The sequence below is a fragment of the Myotis davidii genome, unplaced genomic scaffold (genome assembly GCF_000327345.1).
Source record: "Myotis davidii unplaced genomic scaffold, ASM32734v1 scaffold967, whole genome shotgun sequence".
NCBI lineage: Eukaryota > Metazoa > Chordata > Mammalia > Chiroptera > Vespertilionidae > Myotis > Myotis davidii.
In genome coordinates, this window is record NW_006383014.1 from 2,830,452 (window position 1) to 2,849,165 (window position 18,714).

At 38.6% G+C, this 18,714-nt stretch overlaps 1 protein-coding gene across 1 annotated transcript in view; it reads left to right on the plus strand.

Annotated features, from left to right (window-relative positions):
* The first annotated feature begins 255 nt into the window (after nucleotides 1-255).
* Nucleotides 256-18,714, plus strand: part of PPA2 (pyrophosphatase (inorganic) 2) — a 72,649-nt gene continuing 54,190 nt past the window's right edge. Inside the window, exons 1-5 of the mRNA XM_015558089.1 lie at nucleotides 256-357; nucleotides 6,258-6,329; nucleotides 9,702-9,746; nucleotides 14,407-14,460; nucleotides 15,909-16,028. Of these exons, the coding sequence (XP_015413575.1) occupies nucleotides 256-357; nucleotides 6,258-6,329; nucleotides 9,702-9,746; nucleotides 14,407-14,460; nucleotides 15,909-16,028 (393 nt within the window). The remainder of the gene's footprint in view (nucleotides 358-6,257; nucleotides 6,330-9,701; nucleotides 9,747-14,406; nucleotides 14,461-15,908; nucleotides 16,029-18,714) is intronic.

The following is an 18,714-nucleotide window of genomic DNA, read 5'->3' on the forward strand; positions in this document are numbered from 1 at the left end:
AGGGCCAGGGAGGGAGGGAATGAGAACTAAACTGGTATCTGACTTATCAGCAACTCCGAGTGCTTGATGATTGGAGTATTCCCTTCAAAATTCTGAGAGAAAATAATATTCTTCCTAGAATTCTCTCCCCAGACAACCATTAACCTAGAGTGAAGATTGAATGAAGACCTGGAACATTTACCTCACATGCAGCCTTTGTTACAGAACACAAGTTAGAGATATGTTTCTGTAAAATAAGTAAACAAGCCAAAAATGATGAATGAATGGGATCCAGAAAAACAGTCAATCTTAGCTGGAGACGTAGAAGCAAAATCTTCAGATGCCCAGCAAGCATTCAGTCCAGATTATCAGCAGAAGGTTAGGTTTCCACAGGGAGCTTGTATGGATAAAGAGAGAATTCCATAGTTTTGATGGTGTCTGTGAGGCATTAAAACAATTTATAGAAATGATTATGATTCACAATGGAAGAAAGGTAATTAGAAGCACAGGGCAAAATACAAGCCAGACAAGAAAGGAAATTTAATTTTAACATTCTGCTTGGCTAAAAATCAACACATCGACAGTGCTTCTCAAACTTCCCTGAGCGTAAGAATTATTTGGGTGTGCTAAAAATATAGATATCCAGATTTTTTTCCTTAAGTTTCTGATTCACTAGTATGAATGAAACCAGGGTTCAGAGACCTGTTTAACAAGCACTCCAGCTTTTTCTTATCCTTAGAAAAATTTTGGAAATACAGTTGACCCTTGAACAATATGGGAGTTAGGGATACCAATCCTCTGCAAAATCAGAAATCCACATGTAACTATTGACTCCCCCAAAACTTTACTGATAGAGCCTTCCTGATAACATAAACTGTAGATAAGCACATATTTGTCTGTTATGTGTATTATGCATCATCCTATGTAATAAAGAGGTAATATGCAAATTAACCCCCACACCCTCACAAGATGGCTGCCTAGGAGGTGGAGCTTTTTTTTTTTGACACTGACTGGCATAGAAACCAACCAATCAGAACCAAATCTGGGTGAACTGTGAAGGCAGAACTTAAGGTGGGGGCTGAGAAGGAGTTTTAAGGCAACAGCTGTTTGGTGTAAGGTGTAAGAAAGCAGTTCAGTTTTTTAATGACCGGTATGGGAGTGTAGTGCATGGCCATCTTCTGGATGTCTGACTTCCTTCCCGACAAAGCCATGATGGTGGGGGCCAAGGCAGAGGCAGTTAGGGGCGATCAGGGGAGAGCAGTTGGGGGTGAGATCAGGCCGGCAGGGGGTTAGGGGCAATCAGGTCAGCTGGGGAGGGCAGTTGGGGGCCACCAGGCCAACAGGGAAGGGCAGTTAGGGTGAGATCAGGCCTGCAGGGGAGGGCATTTGGGGGCAAGATCAGGCTGGCAGAGGAGAGCAGTTAGGGGCAATCAGGCAGGCAGAGGAAGTTAGGGGTGATCAGGCAGGCAGGTAGGTGAGCGGTTAGGAGCCAGCGGTCCTAGATTGCGAGAGGGATGTCTGACTACTGGTTAGGAGCCAGTGGTCCCAGATTGCAAAAGGGATCCCACAGGGATCGGGCCTAAACTGGCAGTCAGACATCCCCCAAGGGGTCCCTGATTGGAGAGCGTGCAGGCTGGGCCGAGGGACACCCCCATCCCCCACCCCGCACGAATTTCATACACTGGGCCACTAGTATCCTTACAGTCGAGTAAGCTAGAGAAAAGGATAAGCTATTAAGAAAATCAAAAGGCAAATGCATTTATAGTATTTTTTATGTTTTTATTTATTTTAGAGGGACAGGAAGGGAGCAGGAAAGAAAGAAACATCAATGAGAGAGAAACATCAATATTGATCCCCTGCCTCCTGCACACTCCCTGCTGGGGATCGAGCCCGTAACCCAGACATATGCCCTGACTGGGAATCAAACTGGCAGCCTCCTGGTGCATCAACCCATGAGCCATACTGGCCAGACTACGTTATTTTTTGGGGGGGAAATATCTGCTTATAAGTGAACCTGCTCAGTTCAAATCTGTATTGTTCAAGAAGTCAACTTTGTATGAAAATAGGAAAAGCATAGAAAATTTAATATTAGAATATTGAACATTTTATCAGCCTTGATATGAAAATATAAAAGTTCAGGAGACAATAACTAGGAGTGAGAAGAATAAGGAAAGAGGGGTAAAAAGCTGATTAGTAGAATCAAAAAATGCTGTACATGTTTGGTGGAACAAAGAATAAAGACTATTATAAAGTGTAAAGATTAGCTAATAGAGAGTTTAAGAGGAAGGGTTGAACTAAACTTATTTCTCAGAATTAGAATCAGTAGATAATTTCTAAAATGGATACAACTAATCATAGTTATATTATTTAGGAAGATGAATAAAATCTACACTAGACCTAAGTAAATTAAAGAGGTGAGAGTGGGTTGCTCTGATAGGCCTGTATTGGAGAGAGGAGGGGACTTTTACTAGTTTAACATTGCATATGCATTGTTTTGTTGAAACAACAACAAAATAGATATTTGGAAAAGTAAATTGGCAACAACTTGGTTTCAGCTCTAAAGAAGCAACTGGTCAGAGCTTCAGAGTTCACTAATTTACTCTGAGCCTCTGAGAAAGGACTGCCTCTAATGTGTGCTTCTATTATCTTTAACGAGTGATGTACATTGCAGCAGTCCTTGCTGCATAGACCATTTCCATCTCTATGGCTCACAGGTATAATATGGATTACCCTTTCATTTTATAGGATCAGGATAGATAGTGCATATCTTTACATCCACCTTTGGAGCATCTTAATACTTTAAATGGAGCATAATAGCACTGACCCTAGCAAATGTTTAATGGAAGATTCTCATCCTTCTCTTGTGCATTAGGTCAGTGCTTAGCACTCTCAGTGTGCCCGGAGAACTCCCTTTTTCTTTAAGCTAAGTGGCTGAGGGTGCTCCTGTGATGGAGCACAACCCTGCCTTAGCTATGGGCATAGCTCACTTCTTAGCACCTTTGTATCCCAGCATTTAGTACATTTCCTTTTACATAACTAAATTATACATTTCTTAATTGAACAACGTAGAAAAAAATTAGATTTCCAATAAATTAACTTTATCAAGCTCAGGAGCTAGAACTGAGGCTCTTGGCCTCTGCATGCATTGCTCCTTGTGAATTTATTGGCATATTGCTCACCCAAAACATTATTATATGTGATCTAGGGCCATATTTTATTTTCCTAGAAATGATTTTTTTAAAATATATTTTATTGATTTTTTACAGAGAGGAAGGGAGAGAGATAGAGAGTTAGAAACATCGATGAGAGAGAAACATCGATCAGCTGCCCCCTGCACATCTCCTATCAGGGATGTGCCCGCAACCAAGGTACATGCCCCTGACTGGAATCGAACCTGGGACCCCTCAGTCCACAGGCCGATGCTCCATCCACTGAGCCAAACCGGTTTCAGCTAGAAATAATTTTTTATTATATTTTTATTTATACTATTTGATGATTTAAATATATGGTTACCTGAGTTAGACCATTCGCTTATTTACACTCTTTTTACCTTCCAAAATGGCAATTAGAAAACAACTTATACATATGTTGTCATTACCTTAGTATTTAAATAGAATGTTATTTAGATCCCAATTTAAAGAGCAGTTCTCACAGACCTTCAGCTTTTGCTGATCACAGCTTCATATCTTCCTCAGCCTTGAGTGACATGCACTCAACTTACATCTTAATAAATTTGTTGGGGCTTGTTCTCAGTTAATAGGAGCATTGGAGCTTTAGGGAAATTTATCACCAGATTTGTGTGCTAGAGGTATCATTTACTCTCGTGTGTGTGTGTGTGTGTGTGTGTGTGTGTGTTTATATATGTCACATGTGTGTGTGTTTATATATCAGAAGCCTGTTTCACGAAGATTTGTGCAATAGGCCTTCCTTCCCCTGGCTGCCGACACTGGTTTTCCTCCGGCACCTGGGACCTAGGCCTTTGGTCCGGCTGCAGTGGAGAAGCCAAGCCTCGAGGCTAGATTTCTCCCCTCTGGCCGCAGCGAGGCTTGGCTTCTCCGCTGGCTCTTCAGCCTTCAGTCTTCAGTTTTCGGTCTTCACTCTGGCCAGAGCCTTCAGTCTTAGCTCCGTGTCTGTGTATGCAAATTAACCGCCATCTTTGTTGGGTTAGTTTGCATACTCATCCTGATTGGCTGGTGGGCGTAGTGGAGTGACATCAATTTGCATGTTTCTCTTTTATTAGTGTAGATATATATTATTTTTTATTGATTTCAGAGAGTAAGGGAAAAGGAGAGAGAAATAGAAACATCAATGATGAGAGAGAATCATGATCGGCTGCCTCCTGCACACCCCCGCACTGGGGATTGAGCCCACAACCCAGGCATGTGCCTTGACTGGAATCGAACCTGGGGCCCTTCAGTCCGCAGCCAATGCTCTATCCACTGAGCCAAACCAGCTAGGGTGAGGTATCATTTACTCCTTTTTTTAAACTTTTTTTTAAAATATATTTTTATTGATTTTTTTTACAGAGAGGAAGGGAGAGAGATAGAGTTAGAAACATCGATGAGAGAGAAACATCGATCAGCTGCCTCCTGCACACTCCCTACTGGAGATGTGCCCGCAACCAAGGTACATACCCTTGACCGGAAGCGAACCTGGACCTTTCAGTCCACAGGCCGACGCTCTGTCCACTGAGCCAAACCGGTTATAGCAGGTATCATTTACTCTTAATTACAAAGGCAGCCCAGCTATTCTGTCAAGTTTCCTGCCTTAATTTTAATAATGAATTTATCTGGTTTGTGCAGCATTCGGAATTCTTAGAGCTGAAATTATTGTTAATTTTCATCACAGTGGTAGTCCCTAATGTAACAACTGAAGTAATCTGCTAAAGCAACAATTTTCAACCTCTTTCATCTCAGGGCACACATAAACTAATTAAAATTCAATGGCACACCAAAAAAAAACACATTGTTTTTTGCTGATCTGACCAAAAATAGGTATAATTTTGATTTATTCATACCTGATGGCTATTGCTGTGCTGGCTGTTATCATTTCTTATTTGACAATCTAAGGGAAAAGAGGTGAGTATCCCTGGCTAAATAGTCAGGTATTGCATGTTTTAAAAATTTTTGTGGTACACCGGTTGAAAATCGCTGTACTAAAGGATTGTATTTTTAAAAAATATTTTTATTGATTTCAGAGAGGACGGGAAAGGGAGAGAGAGGTAGAAACATCAGTGATGAGAGAGAATCATTGATAGGCTGCCTCCTGTGCACCCCACACTGGGGATCCAGCCTTGCAACCCAGGCATGCGCCCTGACCAGGAATCCAACCGTGACTTCCTGGTTCATAGGTCGACCCTTAACCACTGAGCCATGCTGGCTGGGCTAAAGGATTGTATTTTTATTCTCTTCAAAATTCTACCTTATCTTTGTGACTTAAATCAGAGAAAAGAATTACAGATTGATGATTGAAATATACAAAGTGCCTGTTGGTTTATTGTATTTTATTTAAATAATACGTATTTAAAATATACATTTCAGTATGTAATGAAGATAAGTTAGGTTATTAAAGTTTTTTTTTTAAGAAATTTACCTTAATATTACCATTGTTGTCACTTTGAGTGGAAAGGAATTATTCATTTCTTTTATTTGGGTAGGACCTTTAGACCTTTGTTCATATGACTTCTAGGCAAAAATTGGGAATTTTGTTGTTCGGTTTCTCTTAGGACCGTGGTCGGCACACTGTGGCTCACGAGCCACATGCGGCTCTTTGGCCCCTTGAGTGTGGTTCTTCCACAAAATACCAAATGCGGGCGCGTGTACAGTGCGATTGAAACTTCGTGGCCCATGTGCAGAAGTCGGTTTTCAGCCTGGGCGAGTCTATTTTGAAGAAGTACTGTTGATATTTGGCTCTGTTGACTAATGAGTTTGCCGACCACTGTTTTAGGGAATTGACATCAGTTTTAATCCATTTCACTTTATAAAGACTTTTCAAAATGACATTTTTCATATTTGGGATTTTAGTCTATTTTAGACATTTTCTGCTTTGGATGTTTAAACCACGGGGATAAGTAATGATTTCAGCAACCTAAATATGGTTTATTTGGTGTATATTTCTTAATGATTATAGTGGAGCAAGTTTTAAAAGTTGAATTAAACTTTAATTGGGAGTTACAGTTAATTTTGAAAATACTTTTAAAACCTTTTTAAAGTTTAAAGTGGATAAAAGTATACTTGCTGTAAAGAATGGGCTTGTTCATTGTTTAATTGTTTGTTTTCTTTCCAGAGAATGAAGCTGGTCACTATATTTCCCCCTTTCATGATATTCCTCTGAAGGTGGAATCTAAAGAGGTATTGTTTTAACTTGTTTTGGGGAAGAAAATATGTACTTCTAGTATCACCATAAAATGCTTTTTGAAAGCATCTAGAAAGAAAAGAATGTGGTCACAAGTCAGGAAGGGTATGAGTTACTACAACAGGATTGTAGCCTTCTTCCTGAATTAGAATTTGTATGAGAATAGGATTCTGTCTGGAAGACTTAGGGAGAAAGAAATGGTAGTGGGCACTAAAGCGTAGAATCTGGTAGTAAATAAAGACTTAAGGTTAAGAATTTAAGAGGTTAACAACAGGCTTATTTTTAATAATAATAATAAAATAATTAACGTTTGTGGATTTTTTTTTTCTATTTGCTGGCCACCACGTGAACATATGCCATTTTATTTAATCCTTATTAGTTACTTTTATCTCCACGGACATGGAAGCTGAAGGCATTTCACTGACTTCTCTAAGATCAAACAGCTGGTTAAGTTCGCCTGCATTACTTATGTTGTTACTGATGACTGATCGTAGGCTTGCCCAGGATCAGAAATCTAGTCTGTTGTGGAGGTGGGGTTTTGAACTAGCAATTCTGATCATGAAGCTCACGGTCTTGGTCCACTCTACGAAGCAGATGCTGGAAAGATAAAGTTGGAAGATGGTAATCTTTGACTCGCTCTTCTCCTGGAACCTAAAATTACTTGACAGATATGAGCAAGAAAGAATGTAAGTCAAGTAGGCGTGGGAGACCTGCTGCTGAAGATGGCGCTGGGAGCTGAGAATGGCTCAGAATCATGGGAGCATTCGCCTAACTGGCAAGATGGCATAACTGGTAGCGAATGTTAGTTATCCTCACTGAGTTGGAAATTCTTTCCTTAAAATGCCAGTAGTTAATTGGTTTATTTCATTACCAAATGTAGTGAGGGGCACGGTTCTTAAGTAAATAAGCAGGACTGCATTCCAGGTCCAGGTCATATGGGGCTGGTTGATGGGGTTGGGCTTTTTAGATCAGTGTAAGGCAGAGGCCAGTGAAGTGGGTAGCTGCTTCCAATGCAAGAGTGGTTTGACCGTCTTGGTGTTACCTTGGAGGCTGAATATAAGGCATCATACTAAGGTTATGGAAGGCTGAAGTAGGATTTGTGCTGCCTTTTAGCCCTTCAGAGAACTGGACTGTCAATAATGACGGCAATAAGGAGAATAACAGTAAACATTTATTGGGTGCTCATTGTGCTTTGCAGAGCATTGTGTTCAGTGCTTGCCTTGCATTATCTCGGTAGGCGAGGGCTACTATTACCCTTATGTTGTTAATGAGGGTAAGTGCCTTGCCCATTGTCAGAAATCTAGTCTGTTGTGGAGGTGGGATTTGCACTTAGGTGCCCTAACCCATAACTTGTACTCTTAACTGCTTTTGTGCAGCCCTTTCAGCTCATTACTTCTAAGAAGTGTTCAGCTACAGAACAAAGGGTCATATAATCGGAGAGAGAAAGAAACCGAAGAGAGAGCAGAAAGAACTTCATTTTACTGTGTGTATCCCTATAAGTGTAAGGGTGTGTGTGCGCGCGCGCGCGTGTGTGTGTGTGTGTGTGTGTGTCCATCCATATGTTTTGTTCTGTTTGGGACAGTGAACTATCCAACCTAAATATCTTGTGTTTCCCATTACCTCTCCTTCCTTTTGACCACAAGTGCATGTGTTCACTTATTCATTTGTTCATTAATTTAATCCAGCGATTTCCAACCTTTTTCATTTTATGGCACATACAGACTCATTAAAATTCTGTGGCACACCAAAAAATATATTTTGTCTATCTGAAAAAAAAGGTGTAATTTTGATTGATTTACAATAATAATAATAATTTCCTACATTTTTTGCTCCAAAGTGACTTTTTAAAAAATCAGGTGCCTATACTTATATAGAAGGGTTTCTGGTACCAAGAACTAACCAATCAAATGCAACCTTATTATAAAAAAATCAGGTCTATACACATATAGAAGGGTTTCTGGTACCAAGAACTAACCAATCAAATGCAACCTTATTATGTGATATGACCAATAAGATACAGTTTTATTATATATTACATAATATATATGATATATACATATATATAATATATATGTATATATATTATATATATATAATAGATTCAACACAGGGCATTCACACCGGATGGTGTTGTGTTGGCTGTTGTCATTTTTTAAAATTTGACAATCTAAGGGAAAAGAAGTCAGTGCCCTTGATTAAATAGTCAAGTATTGTATGTTTTAAAAATTCTTGCAGCACACAGGTTTAAAATCGCTGTTTTAATCATTCAGTAATCATTGCATAAGCCAGCCAGTATTCCAGGCACTAGGAATGCAGTGGTGAATAAGATAGATATAGCTCCTACTCAGTTGGAGAAGACAGACAACCAGAAAACAAACATGTCAGTCAGATAGTGTTAAGTGCTGTTAAACTAGGACAGGGTAATGAAAGGAGTGACTGGTAGGAGGCTGCTTACTGTACCATGACAACATCTGTGTAGCTAACAAAAATAATAACAACATTGGGAAACATGTGGTAGGTAGGGTAGAGGTATGGAAGAAAGAGTGGACTAGAAATTAGCAGGCATAATATTCTGCTTAAGGAGGATGGGTTTGGGGGAATATGAAAATTAGGATAGGGCAGGGCAAAATGTAACAAGATATGCTAGTGAATTCTGGGCATGTGGAGATTGGTACCACAGTGGTTGTATAAATAGGCTTTCCCTGCTCTCGGCTGTAATAATTAGTTAGAACTGTTGCACCTTGTACTTTGGGATGTGGTATTTTAGGAATAGTAATACTGTTTCACAGCAAACTTGGAATAATCATTTTTCTCTTTGTTTTGTTTCCTTTACACCTCATTTTGGTGTAAAAGTTACATATGATGTGTGTGAGCATTTCTGAATGGCAGTTTTTCTTCCCAACCCAGCATATACTCTGTTTTAATTTAAAAGTGCATGGTGGAGGAACAGTAATCGCACCTTGGTGGGATTTCCAGGCAGGAGGTGCAGTCGAGTTCTTTCATGGCTTGTTAGTCATGTTCCCTGGAGTTTCATTTCAATAATGAAATGACCGTTTTAAGTGCAATCACTGGAAACTGCCAGTCTTTCCTTAAAGACTGAATGGAGCCTTTGCGTCTTTTTTATAAAATCTAGGAGAATATACGTGAAAGAAATTTAACTTTTCTGATGATTCATTTTATGAAACACTTTGATGCCCCATGCACTTGGGGGTGCCAATACTAAGCCTTTGGTAGGTTCTCTGTTTCATCAGGTTTCTGCACAGCATCTAGTGGGACGTTTAATGCAACAGGCATATTTTCATGGCTTTGCGGTGCAGCTGTATTTTCATGACATGTTACAATCATAAATACCATCTTTTCTTTTCTAGGAAAATGGCATTCCTACAAAGAGAGCACGGAATGATGAATCTGAGGTATACCTAAAGGTGTCTGTTTTTGTGAATCATTGATATTGTCTGTTAAAGACCTTGATGACAGTTTGCATTTGTAAAGTGCTTCTGAATTTTCCCCTGAAAGACTTTCGTGTGCAATCTGATGTTTTTCTTCTTCTGGTATCACTTTAAGACACAAGTGATGCTATTACTATTTCACTTTTTTTTTTCTTATAGTAAAATATACATAACAAAATTTACCATTTTATTAATTGCACACTTTTTTACATGTATCTTAAAGTATTCAGTCATCATCATTTTATTGCAAGGGATATGTTTTGACAGCTGTTTTAGAATCCAGGAAAAGTCTTTTGGAGATAAAGAAAAAGATAGTTTTACCAGCTGATATGCTAAAATTTCTTGACTTAGGACCAGAACATTTGATTGATGTCTGTCATCCCATGTCTTGCTATTGATCAATGCCTTTTTATCTCGTTGATACCAGATGGCTTTTCTGCCACCTTCCTCTGCTTTCCTTTTCCTTCCTAACCTTATTTTCATCCTTTCTCTTCTCTAAGTGAAACTTAGGACCTCAGCCTTTGCATCTACTTCCAAACATAGCTATGAGGGCTGTTTAATTTGTACACCTTTGTCTGTCATCAATCTTGTACTTTCCTAACATGGAAAATGGTAAATGGTGCTTAAGCCATCTACAATGGAACCATGTAGGGCACTTCTTAAAATTTTAGATTCCTGGTCCCATTCCCATCAGAATCTCTGCTTGATGGGAACTGGTTAGAATGCATGTTGAAACTAGTGTTCCAGGGTATCCTGTACACGCTGAAGTTTGAGAACCACTGCCCTACATGTTGGGTAAAAAATCATTCAGGGCCTCAGACTTTATAGGTTCCTAGAGACTTTAGGTGTGTTAACCTGTAAACAGTTGTTTCAGTGAAAAAAAATGAATTCTTTTGAGTTCATACAGCTGACTTAAAATTTCATATTTAGAACATGGTTTCTATCAGAGACTGCATGACTTGAACTTTTTATTTTTAAAAATTCTCTTCCATTTCCCTCATCCACCATCCCTGGCAACCACTTTTCTATGCTCTGTTTCTATGAGCTTGACCCTTTTGAAGATTCACACGTAAGTGATGCCATACAGAATTTGCCTTTCTCTGCCTTATCCAGAAAACGTAATGCCCTGAAGGTCCATCCATGTTATGGTAAATGGCAGGATTCCCTTCTCCTGGTTGAGTAGTATTCCATTGTGCATATGTACCATATCTTCTTTATCCATTCATCTATTGGTGTACACTTAACGTTGTTTCTGTGTCTTGCCTATTGTGAATAATGCTGCAGTGAGCATGGGAATGCAGACAGCTCTTTAATATCCTGTTTTTTTTTCCCCTTTGTATATATACCCAGAGGTGGAATTGCTGGATAATGTAGTTCTGTTCTTAATTTTTCGAGGCACCTCCGTACTGTTTTCCATAGCAGCTATACCAATTTACATTCCCATCAACAGTGCATAAGGGTTCCCTTTTCTCTACATCCTCACCAGTACTTGATATTTCTTGTCTTTTTTATAACGGCCATTCTAAAAGGAGCAAAGTGATATCTCATTGTGGTTTTGATTTGCACTTCTGTGATGACTAGAGATGTAGAGCACCTTTTCATGTACCTGCTGGCCATCTGTATGTCTACTTTAGAAAACTGTCTATTGTTCAGTTCTTCTGGCCATTTTTAATCAGGATTTTTGCTGCTTTTTTTTTTTTTTTTTTTGCTATTGTATGAGTTTATGTATTTTGGTTATTAACCCCTTATCAGATTTATGACTTGTAAATATCTTTGCCCATTCCCTAGGTTTTTATTTATTTTATTTTGTTGATGGTTTCTTTTGCTATGCAGAAATTTTTGTTTGTTCTTTTAATCCTCACACTCAAGGTTATATTTTTATAGCTTTTAGAAAAAGAGGAAGGGGGAGAAAGAGAGAGAGAGAGAGAGAGAGAGAAAGAGAGAGAGATTGATAGATTGATTGAGATTGATCAGTTGCCCCCGAACCTGCAACCTAGGTATATTCTCCAACTGGGTATCGAACCCAAAACCTTTTTCGGAATGATGTTCCAACCAACTGACCACGGGGCCAGGGCAGCTATGCGGAAGTTTTCTAGTTTGATGTAGTCTCGTTTATTTTTGCTTTTGTTGCCTTTGTTTTTAGTGTGAAATCCAAAGACTGTTTGATATTTTAAGTTAGTAAAAGGAAAAAGGGTGATTTCTTCCCTTATACATATAAAATATACTGACTGCTTTTTCATGTTATTAGTTTTCTTTCTGATTTCTACAATAAACATAGGAGGGAAATGGAGAGTTAGAAAAGAACTGAGGGGAAGGTAAATGTCTCTGGTTCATACTCAACTTTCTGATTTAAAATGTGCCCTCCTGTATCGTTGTGGTTGTCTGATAAATTTCAGCAGACCATTATGGCTTTATAATTAACACTATTGTTAGGATAACCAGAGTAACATGGGCTTTAAAAAATTATAGGTCATACACATTTTAGCTGGAGAGAAGAGGACTGGTAATACGCTCTTAGTGAACAGGAACAAATGGTGAGGGGAGTGTGGTTTGCAGGCTGAAAATTCAAACCTCATCTATTGTTCTTTTAGTCTAATTCAAGTCTCTGTGAGTGGTTTTGGTAGATATCATTGTGTAAAACAATTGTCACCAGCTCAGTCTTCTCTGCCACCTCTGAGTACGCATCTGCATGCTCCTGTTCTCTTAGAGCCAGGCTTTCAGGGATGAATAAATTATGTGAACATCTGCCATTTATTTTTTTACAGCTACTTCAGACATATTTAAACAGGTGCTGGGTACCTCATGAAAGAGCATGCGAAATGAAACCTAACAGTGGGACCGTGTACCAGGTTGCTAGGATAGGTCTGAGACATCTCCCAAGGAGCAGTTGTTGAGAATTCATTCTCGGCTTTGTTGTTTAGCTCACTAAGAGTACATGGCTTTGTCATCGGTAAATTTTAGCCTTATCTAGAAAAACATAAAAGGCATCAGTACTTTGTGGTTCAATTTATACCTATATTTAATTGTGTAAATGACATTGTTTGAATTAATACCATTTATGTTTCACTAAGAAAGCCCCAGATATTGTTTATCAGCTCTTTAAACCAGAGGTTCTCAACTCTGCTGCATATTAAAATTGCTTGGACAGCTTTAAAAAATAGGCAGTACCCTGGCTGTTCCCCCTGCCTCCTCTCAAAAAAAGAAAAAAAAGATAATTGAGAGGAGGGGCTCTTTTCTAATTGGTTAAAGTTCTCCAGATGATTTTCCTGTTTGGCATGATTGGGAATAGATCTGTTTAATCACTGTTTCTTAAATGATCTGTTGAATGACTAGATTTTGTTGTTGTTATTTCTGGTCTGTTATGAACTGACTAGAGGCCCAGTGCATTTAAATTTGTGCACTTGGGGGGGGGGGTCCCTCAGCTTGGTCTGCAGTTTCTCACAGTCCAGGACCCCTCAGGGGATGTCCACCTGCTGCTGCAGAGGCGGGAGAGGCTCCTGCCACCGCCACTGTGCTCGCAGCCATCAGCCCGCTGCATTGAGCGTCTGTCCCCTGGTGGTCAGTGTGTGTAGGGTGAATTTGCATATTACCCTTTTATTATATAGGATACTTTAAAAAATGCCATCAAAGTGAATTATTAGGAAGGTATAATTCAGGTTTCAAATTGATATTTTTAGGTTCAGTAGACATAAAAATTGCTATAAATGATTCCAAATGAATTAATAACAATCAGCTTGCAGATTAGTCCTGGTCCATGACCACACTTGGGGTAGCACTGATTTAAACCATTGCTTTGCTGGGATAAGTTATTAGTTATTGATATAAAAATGGCATGAACCTTAAGACTTTATCTTTGTAACTCTAAAACTGTGGACAATTATACCCTTATGTTCCTAGTTACTGTAGGAAATAGTTTTTACTCACCATTGACCAAGGGTCTCCTTTGTTTTAAGCACTCTGCAAAGTTCAAAAATGGTAAGAAATAATGGTCCTTTGTAAGTTTAGGAAACCAAAGATCATGAGACAGAAAAGTGTCTCTCTTTGTAAGCTTTATAACTACCTGCCGATGTCCTTAATTTTACACGATCATAATTTGAGTTTAAATATTGTTTTATAATTTTCAAAATATTTTACTTTATAATTTTCTGTGTATTTTCATTTAAATTATATGATTGATCTTCATACCAACCTTGTGTGGTGAGTAGGACAAAGATTATCACACGTACTTTACAGATTGGAAAAGTGAGACATTCAGCTTACATGGTGGACCTCGTCTCTATTTTAGTTTAAAAATAAAAATTAAAATAAGTTTCCTGACTTCATTATGGTTCTGTCACTATACTGCTAAGGTATCTTCAGAAATGTAGCAACTCCTAACATTGTGTAATAGTAGTCAAGTGACATGATGGCTTAAATTCTGCTGTGTTTTAGACAACTTCTCTAATTGTTTAGAGGAAATTTAAGATGTAGGCAGACATATGATACAGACTCTAAACATTTGTGTGTGTGTGTGTGTGGTGGGGGGGTAGGGAGTGGGGGGGAACTAAAACATTCTCCTACAGGAGATAAGTGAAAAAATAAAGGATAGATTAAAAAACTAAATTTTCTTTTTTTTTAACTGCAGAATTTGTTTAATATGGTTGTTGAAGTACCTCGGTGGACAAATGCTAAAATGGAGGTATGGATATAGTCTATTACTATCAAATGGTTAGTTATTTAAGCCTTCTTCTACGACTTTGGATTTGATGGCAGGTATGATTTCAAGTATTTAAATTAAGGATTGTTATGCACATGTATAATTTTCAGAATTTTTACTTGGAGAATTGTCAGTAATTTTACTAGGTCCTGGTAGTATTTTTTTTTTGGCTAATATTTTGTTGTCAATCCTCACCTGAGGATATTTTTTCCATTGGTTTTTAGAGAATGGAAGGGAAGGAGGGAGGGAGAGAGAGCAAAACATCAATGTGAGAGAGACACATCGATGGATTGCCTCATGCACAAACCCTGACCAGGGCTGGGTATCAAACCTGGAACCCAGGTATGTGCCCTTGACTGAGGTGCAAGGGCTGACACTCTAATCACTGAACCATGCTGGTCAGGGCTTAGGTAATCCTATATAATATAAGGCTAATATGCAAGTCAACCAAATGGTGGAACAACCAGTTGCTATGACGTGCACTGACCACCAGGGGGAAGACACTCAACGCAAGAGCTGCCCCCTGGTGGTCAGTGCGCTCCCACAAGGGGAGTGCCACTCAGCTAGAAGCCAGGCTTATGGCTAGCAAGAGCAGCAGTGGTGGTGGGAGCCTCTCTGGCCTCTGCAGCAGTGCTAAGGATGTCTGACTGCCAGCTTAGGCCTGCTCCCTGTGTTGTGCAGGCCTAAGCTGGCAGTCAGACATCCCCTGCGGGCTCCTGGACTGTGAGAGGGTGCAGGCCGGGCTGAGGGACCCCGCCCCTCCCACCACCCTGAGTGCATGAATTTTCGTGCACTGGGCCTCTAGTATTTTAATAGAAAAAAGTTGGTCTTGTTTCAACTATACTGTTTCATCATTCTGGCTACTCTCTACTTGAGGATATAGGATCAAGACTCTGTGAGATTCTACCTAATTTAAGCAGTGTTTATTTATTCAAACATGGCTTCAGTTATTATTGTTTACTTTATAAGATAGGTTTTTGTGAGTGTGTGTGTGTGTGTGTGTGTGTGTGTGTGTTGCATGGCAATTTGGATATGTCTGATAGAAAGGTAACTTGGAAATGAAATCACTTCGTGAAAACCTGTGAGTTAACTTTATTATAAGATTGATGGTAACGAGCTTGAGATCAGTAACAAAAAGCAAGTTGATTAATTTTTATCCTCTTACTATTTCAATCATTTCTGTTAGATATAATGAGTGCCTAAATAATAGAGTGCCTAAGTGTATAATCTATTTCTTTTCCAGATGGTTTTTCTTACACAGTACTCTAAATTAGAAATAAGAGCTAGCTTAATTTATTTTAAAGTATCTTTGATCAGTAAATTGGAATATGAGTATTTAGTCTTATTATAGCAGATCTTAAAAATACTATTTAAAGATAGGACTAATCATTTCTCATCCTTCTACCCCCTTTTGTTCATGATCGGCTTAGATTGCCACAGAGGAGCCATTGAATCCCATTAAACAAGACGTAAAGGATGGCAAGCTACGTTATGTGGCGAATATTTTTCCTCATAAGGGTTATATATGGAATTATGGTGCCCTCCCTCAGGTAACATTTTTGTTATAATGGTAAAACTTTCCTGTCTTCTGAAAAAATTACCTTGTAAATCCTGTGAACTACTTGAATTTAAATTGATTCTGAAGACATGTCAGTTTGAGAGATTTGTAAATTTAAAATTTTTTAATGTTGTTTTATTGTATCAATAAATTTTTTTCAAACTTTAGTCTGTACTGTAGCTCTTGGAGTTAGGCTTATAGAACACTCACATTTGGCATTTTGAACACTTTTTTTTTCTGGGCTTGGCTATTAAGATTCAGTGAAAAATGTTTTTCTGCTTTATCTGTCGTCATTTTTTTGAATATGACAAACAATGCATTTATATATTCACATAGTAGCATGAATTTTATTTTTTAAACTTTAACAGATGAATTTTTAAGGAATTAACTTTTTTCAGAACTCATGGTGAATTGAGTTAGAAGACTTAATTATTCATTATTATGAATTTCTAACTGTTCAGTGGAAAGCAGTGAAAGCAAGGGCTAAAAAATGGTAAAATAGCATTCCTGTTAGAGAATGACACTTTGTTTTTCATTCTTTCTTATTCTTTTTGTTTTCTTCTTCTGTTTCTCACTTCTAGGAAGTGGTGACTTTTCTAGATGATTTGGTGAATAAAATTCAGAATATGCAAAATCAAAAGGCTAAGTTTTGGTGACATAGAGAGGTATCTGCCTTTATGTTTATAAAAGCCATTAGACCATTCATCTATCTGGATGTTCATTTTGTATTTTCATTTTTTTAATTAATTTTAACATTTTGCATGAAGTTCCAAAATGCTTTTAGGAAAGTTTCTGAGGAAAGGAGTCTTACTTTATCCAACTCAGAAACACAGCTGCCTGTATAGAATAAACATTCACAGGAAAAGAAAAAAGAAAATAGTTTTCTAAGGAATCAGGCTGCCTTTGATGCAGTTAGACCACCCACGTGGAAAGGTTCTTTGTTAAACAGGCACTTTTAAAACGACCTGCTCAGAATGAGAATGTCTGTTGAAACCAAGAAGATAGCTTTTGTGCACACCAGGTGCCTAAATAGACATTTTGTTTGACCTGGTGAACAGATAAAAAATAAATAAGTAAAATAATTGTTAAGCTTAAGGGATACTTTCTGCATAATAAGTGACCAAAGAATATGGGTTTTGGGGTCGGATTGCCATTTATTAGTAATGTAGCCTTAGACAAGTATTGTCTTTCTTTGCTCACTTTCTTCATCTATAAATTAGAGATGATAAAGTACTGCAAGTGGTTGTGTTGGGGTTTAATGAGTTATTGCAGATTCATCTTAGAATAGTGCCTTATAGGTAGTAAATCACATTATTATTACTACTGTTATCTTTATTATTATATGGTCTTTTTTCTAAAGGGATTTATAGTCTCATGGGGGTGATTGACAGCTAAACCAGTAGTTACAGTGGAGCATAGTAGGTGCTACGAATTATTTCTAAGCTTTTGTAGTTTACCTAAGGCCTGATGAATTTTTGTACTTCTCTGCACGTGTTTGAAGTCTCGAGATGCTCTTATTTGCTTTATATTAGTCTGTTAAGTACAGTGGTTCCTATTTATGTACAACAGAATTGGGCTCCAGCAGTCTCTGAATGCTCCTGTCTTCACCGTTGCCTACCAACATTTCACGCTCCACCAGCATCCAAATATAGCATTTTAAAAACAGATTTGCTAATGTTTTATTTATATGAGAACCTTTTAATGGTTTCCTATTGTTCAAAGGATATACAAGAACATTCTTAACATGGCCCCCCCAACCCTGCATAATTTGGCCCCTGCTTTTCCAGCCTCATTTTGCAACACTTGTCCTTCCTCACTTCCAGTCCTTTGCCATCTTCTTCAGTGTTCCTCATTTCTCTTGCCATTTCCACAGCAGGCCTTCACAGAGCTGCTCCTTCATTCAGGACATAGTTTTTTAGTGCCTGATGTTTGCCAGGCCATGTTCTAAGTATTGGAGGTAAAGTAGTGATAAAAGTGACACAGATTCTCTGAGGCTTTTATCCTGGGCAGAGACAGACAAAAAACTATTAAAATATACATCAGATGGTGTTGTGTTGGAGAAAAATAAAATAGGAAATGGGGCTAGGGTGTGTTGGGATTGTTGCAGTTTAGGCAGGGAGAAGGCTCAGTGAGAAGGTGTTATTTGAGTGAGGACTTAAGGGAGGTGAGGGAACAGGTAGTAAGGCTGTCTAGAGCTGTGGTCGGCAAACTGCGGCTTGCCAGCCACATGTGGCTCTTTAGCCCCTTCAGTGTGGCTCTTCCACAAAATACCACATGTGGGCGCACACGTGCATGTACAGTGCGATTGAAACTTCGTGGCCAATGCACAGAAGTCGGTATTTTGTGGAAGACCCGGTATTTTGTGAAAGAGCCACACTAAAGGGCCAAAGAGCCGCATGTGGCTCGTGAGCTGTGGTTTGCCGAGCCGCAGTTTGCCAGCCATTGGACTCTAGAGAATTCAGCAAGAAATGCAAGTATAAAGACCAGGGGGAAGTAGGTCTTATTTGTTTGAGAAACAGAAAGGAGGCCACTGTGGCTAGGATGGAAGTGAGCAAAAGGAAATAGACCTGTATTCTCTCTGCCCTTTTTTTAAAATTACTGGTGCTTTTATTTTATATTCAGGTAGGATTGGTTAATAACATTATAAAAGTTTAGGTGTACAACTTTAAAATTTGATA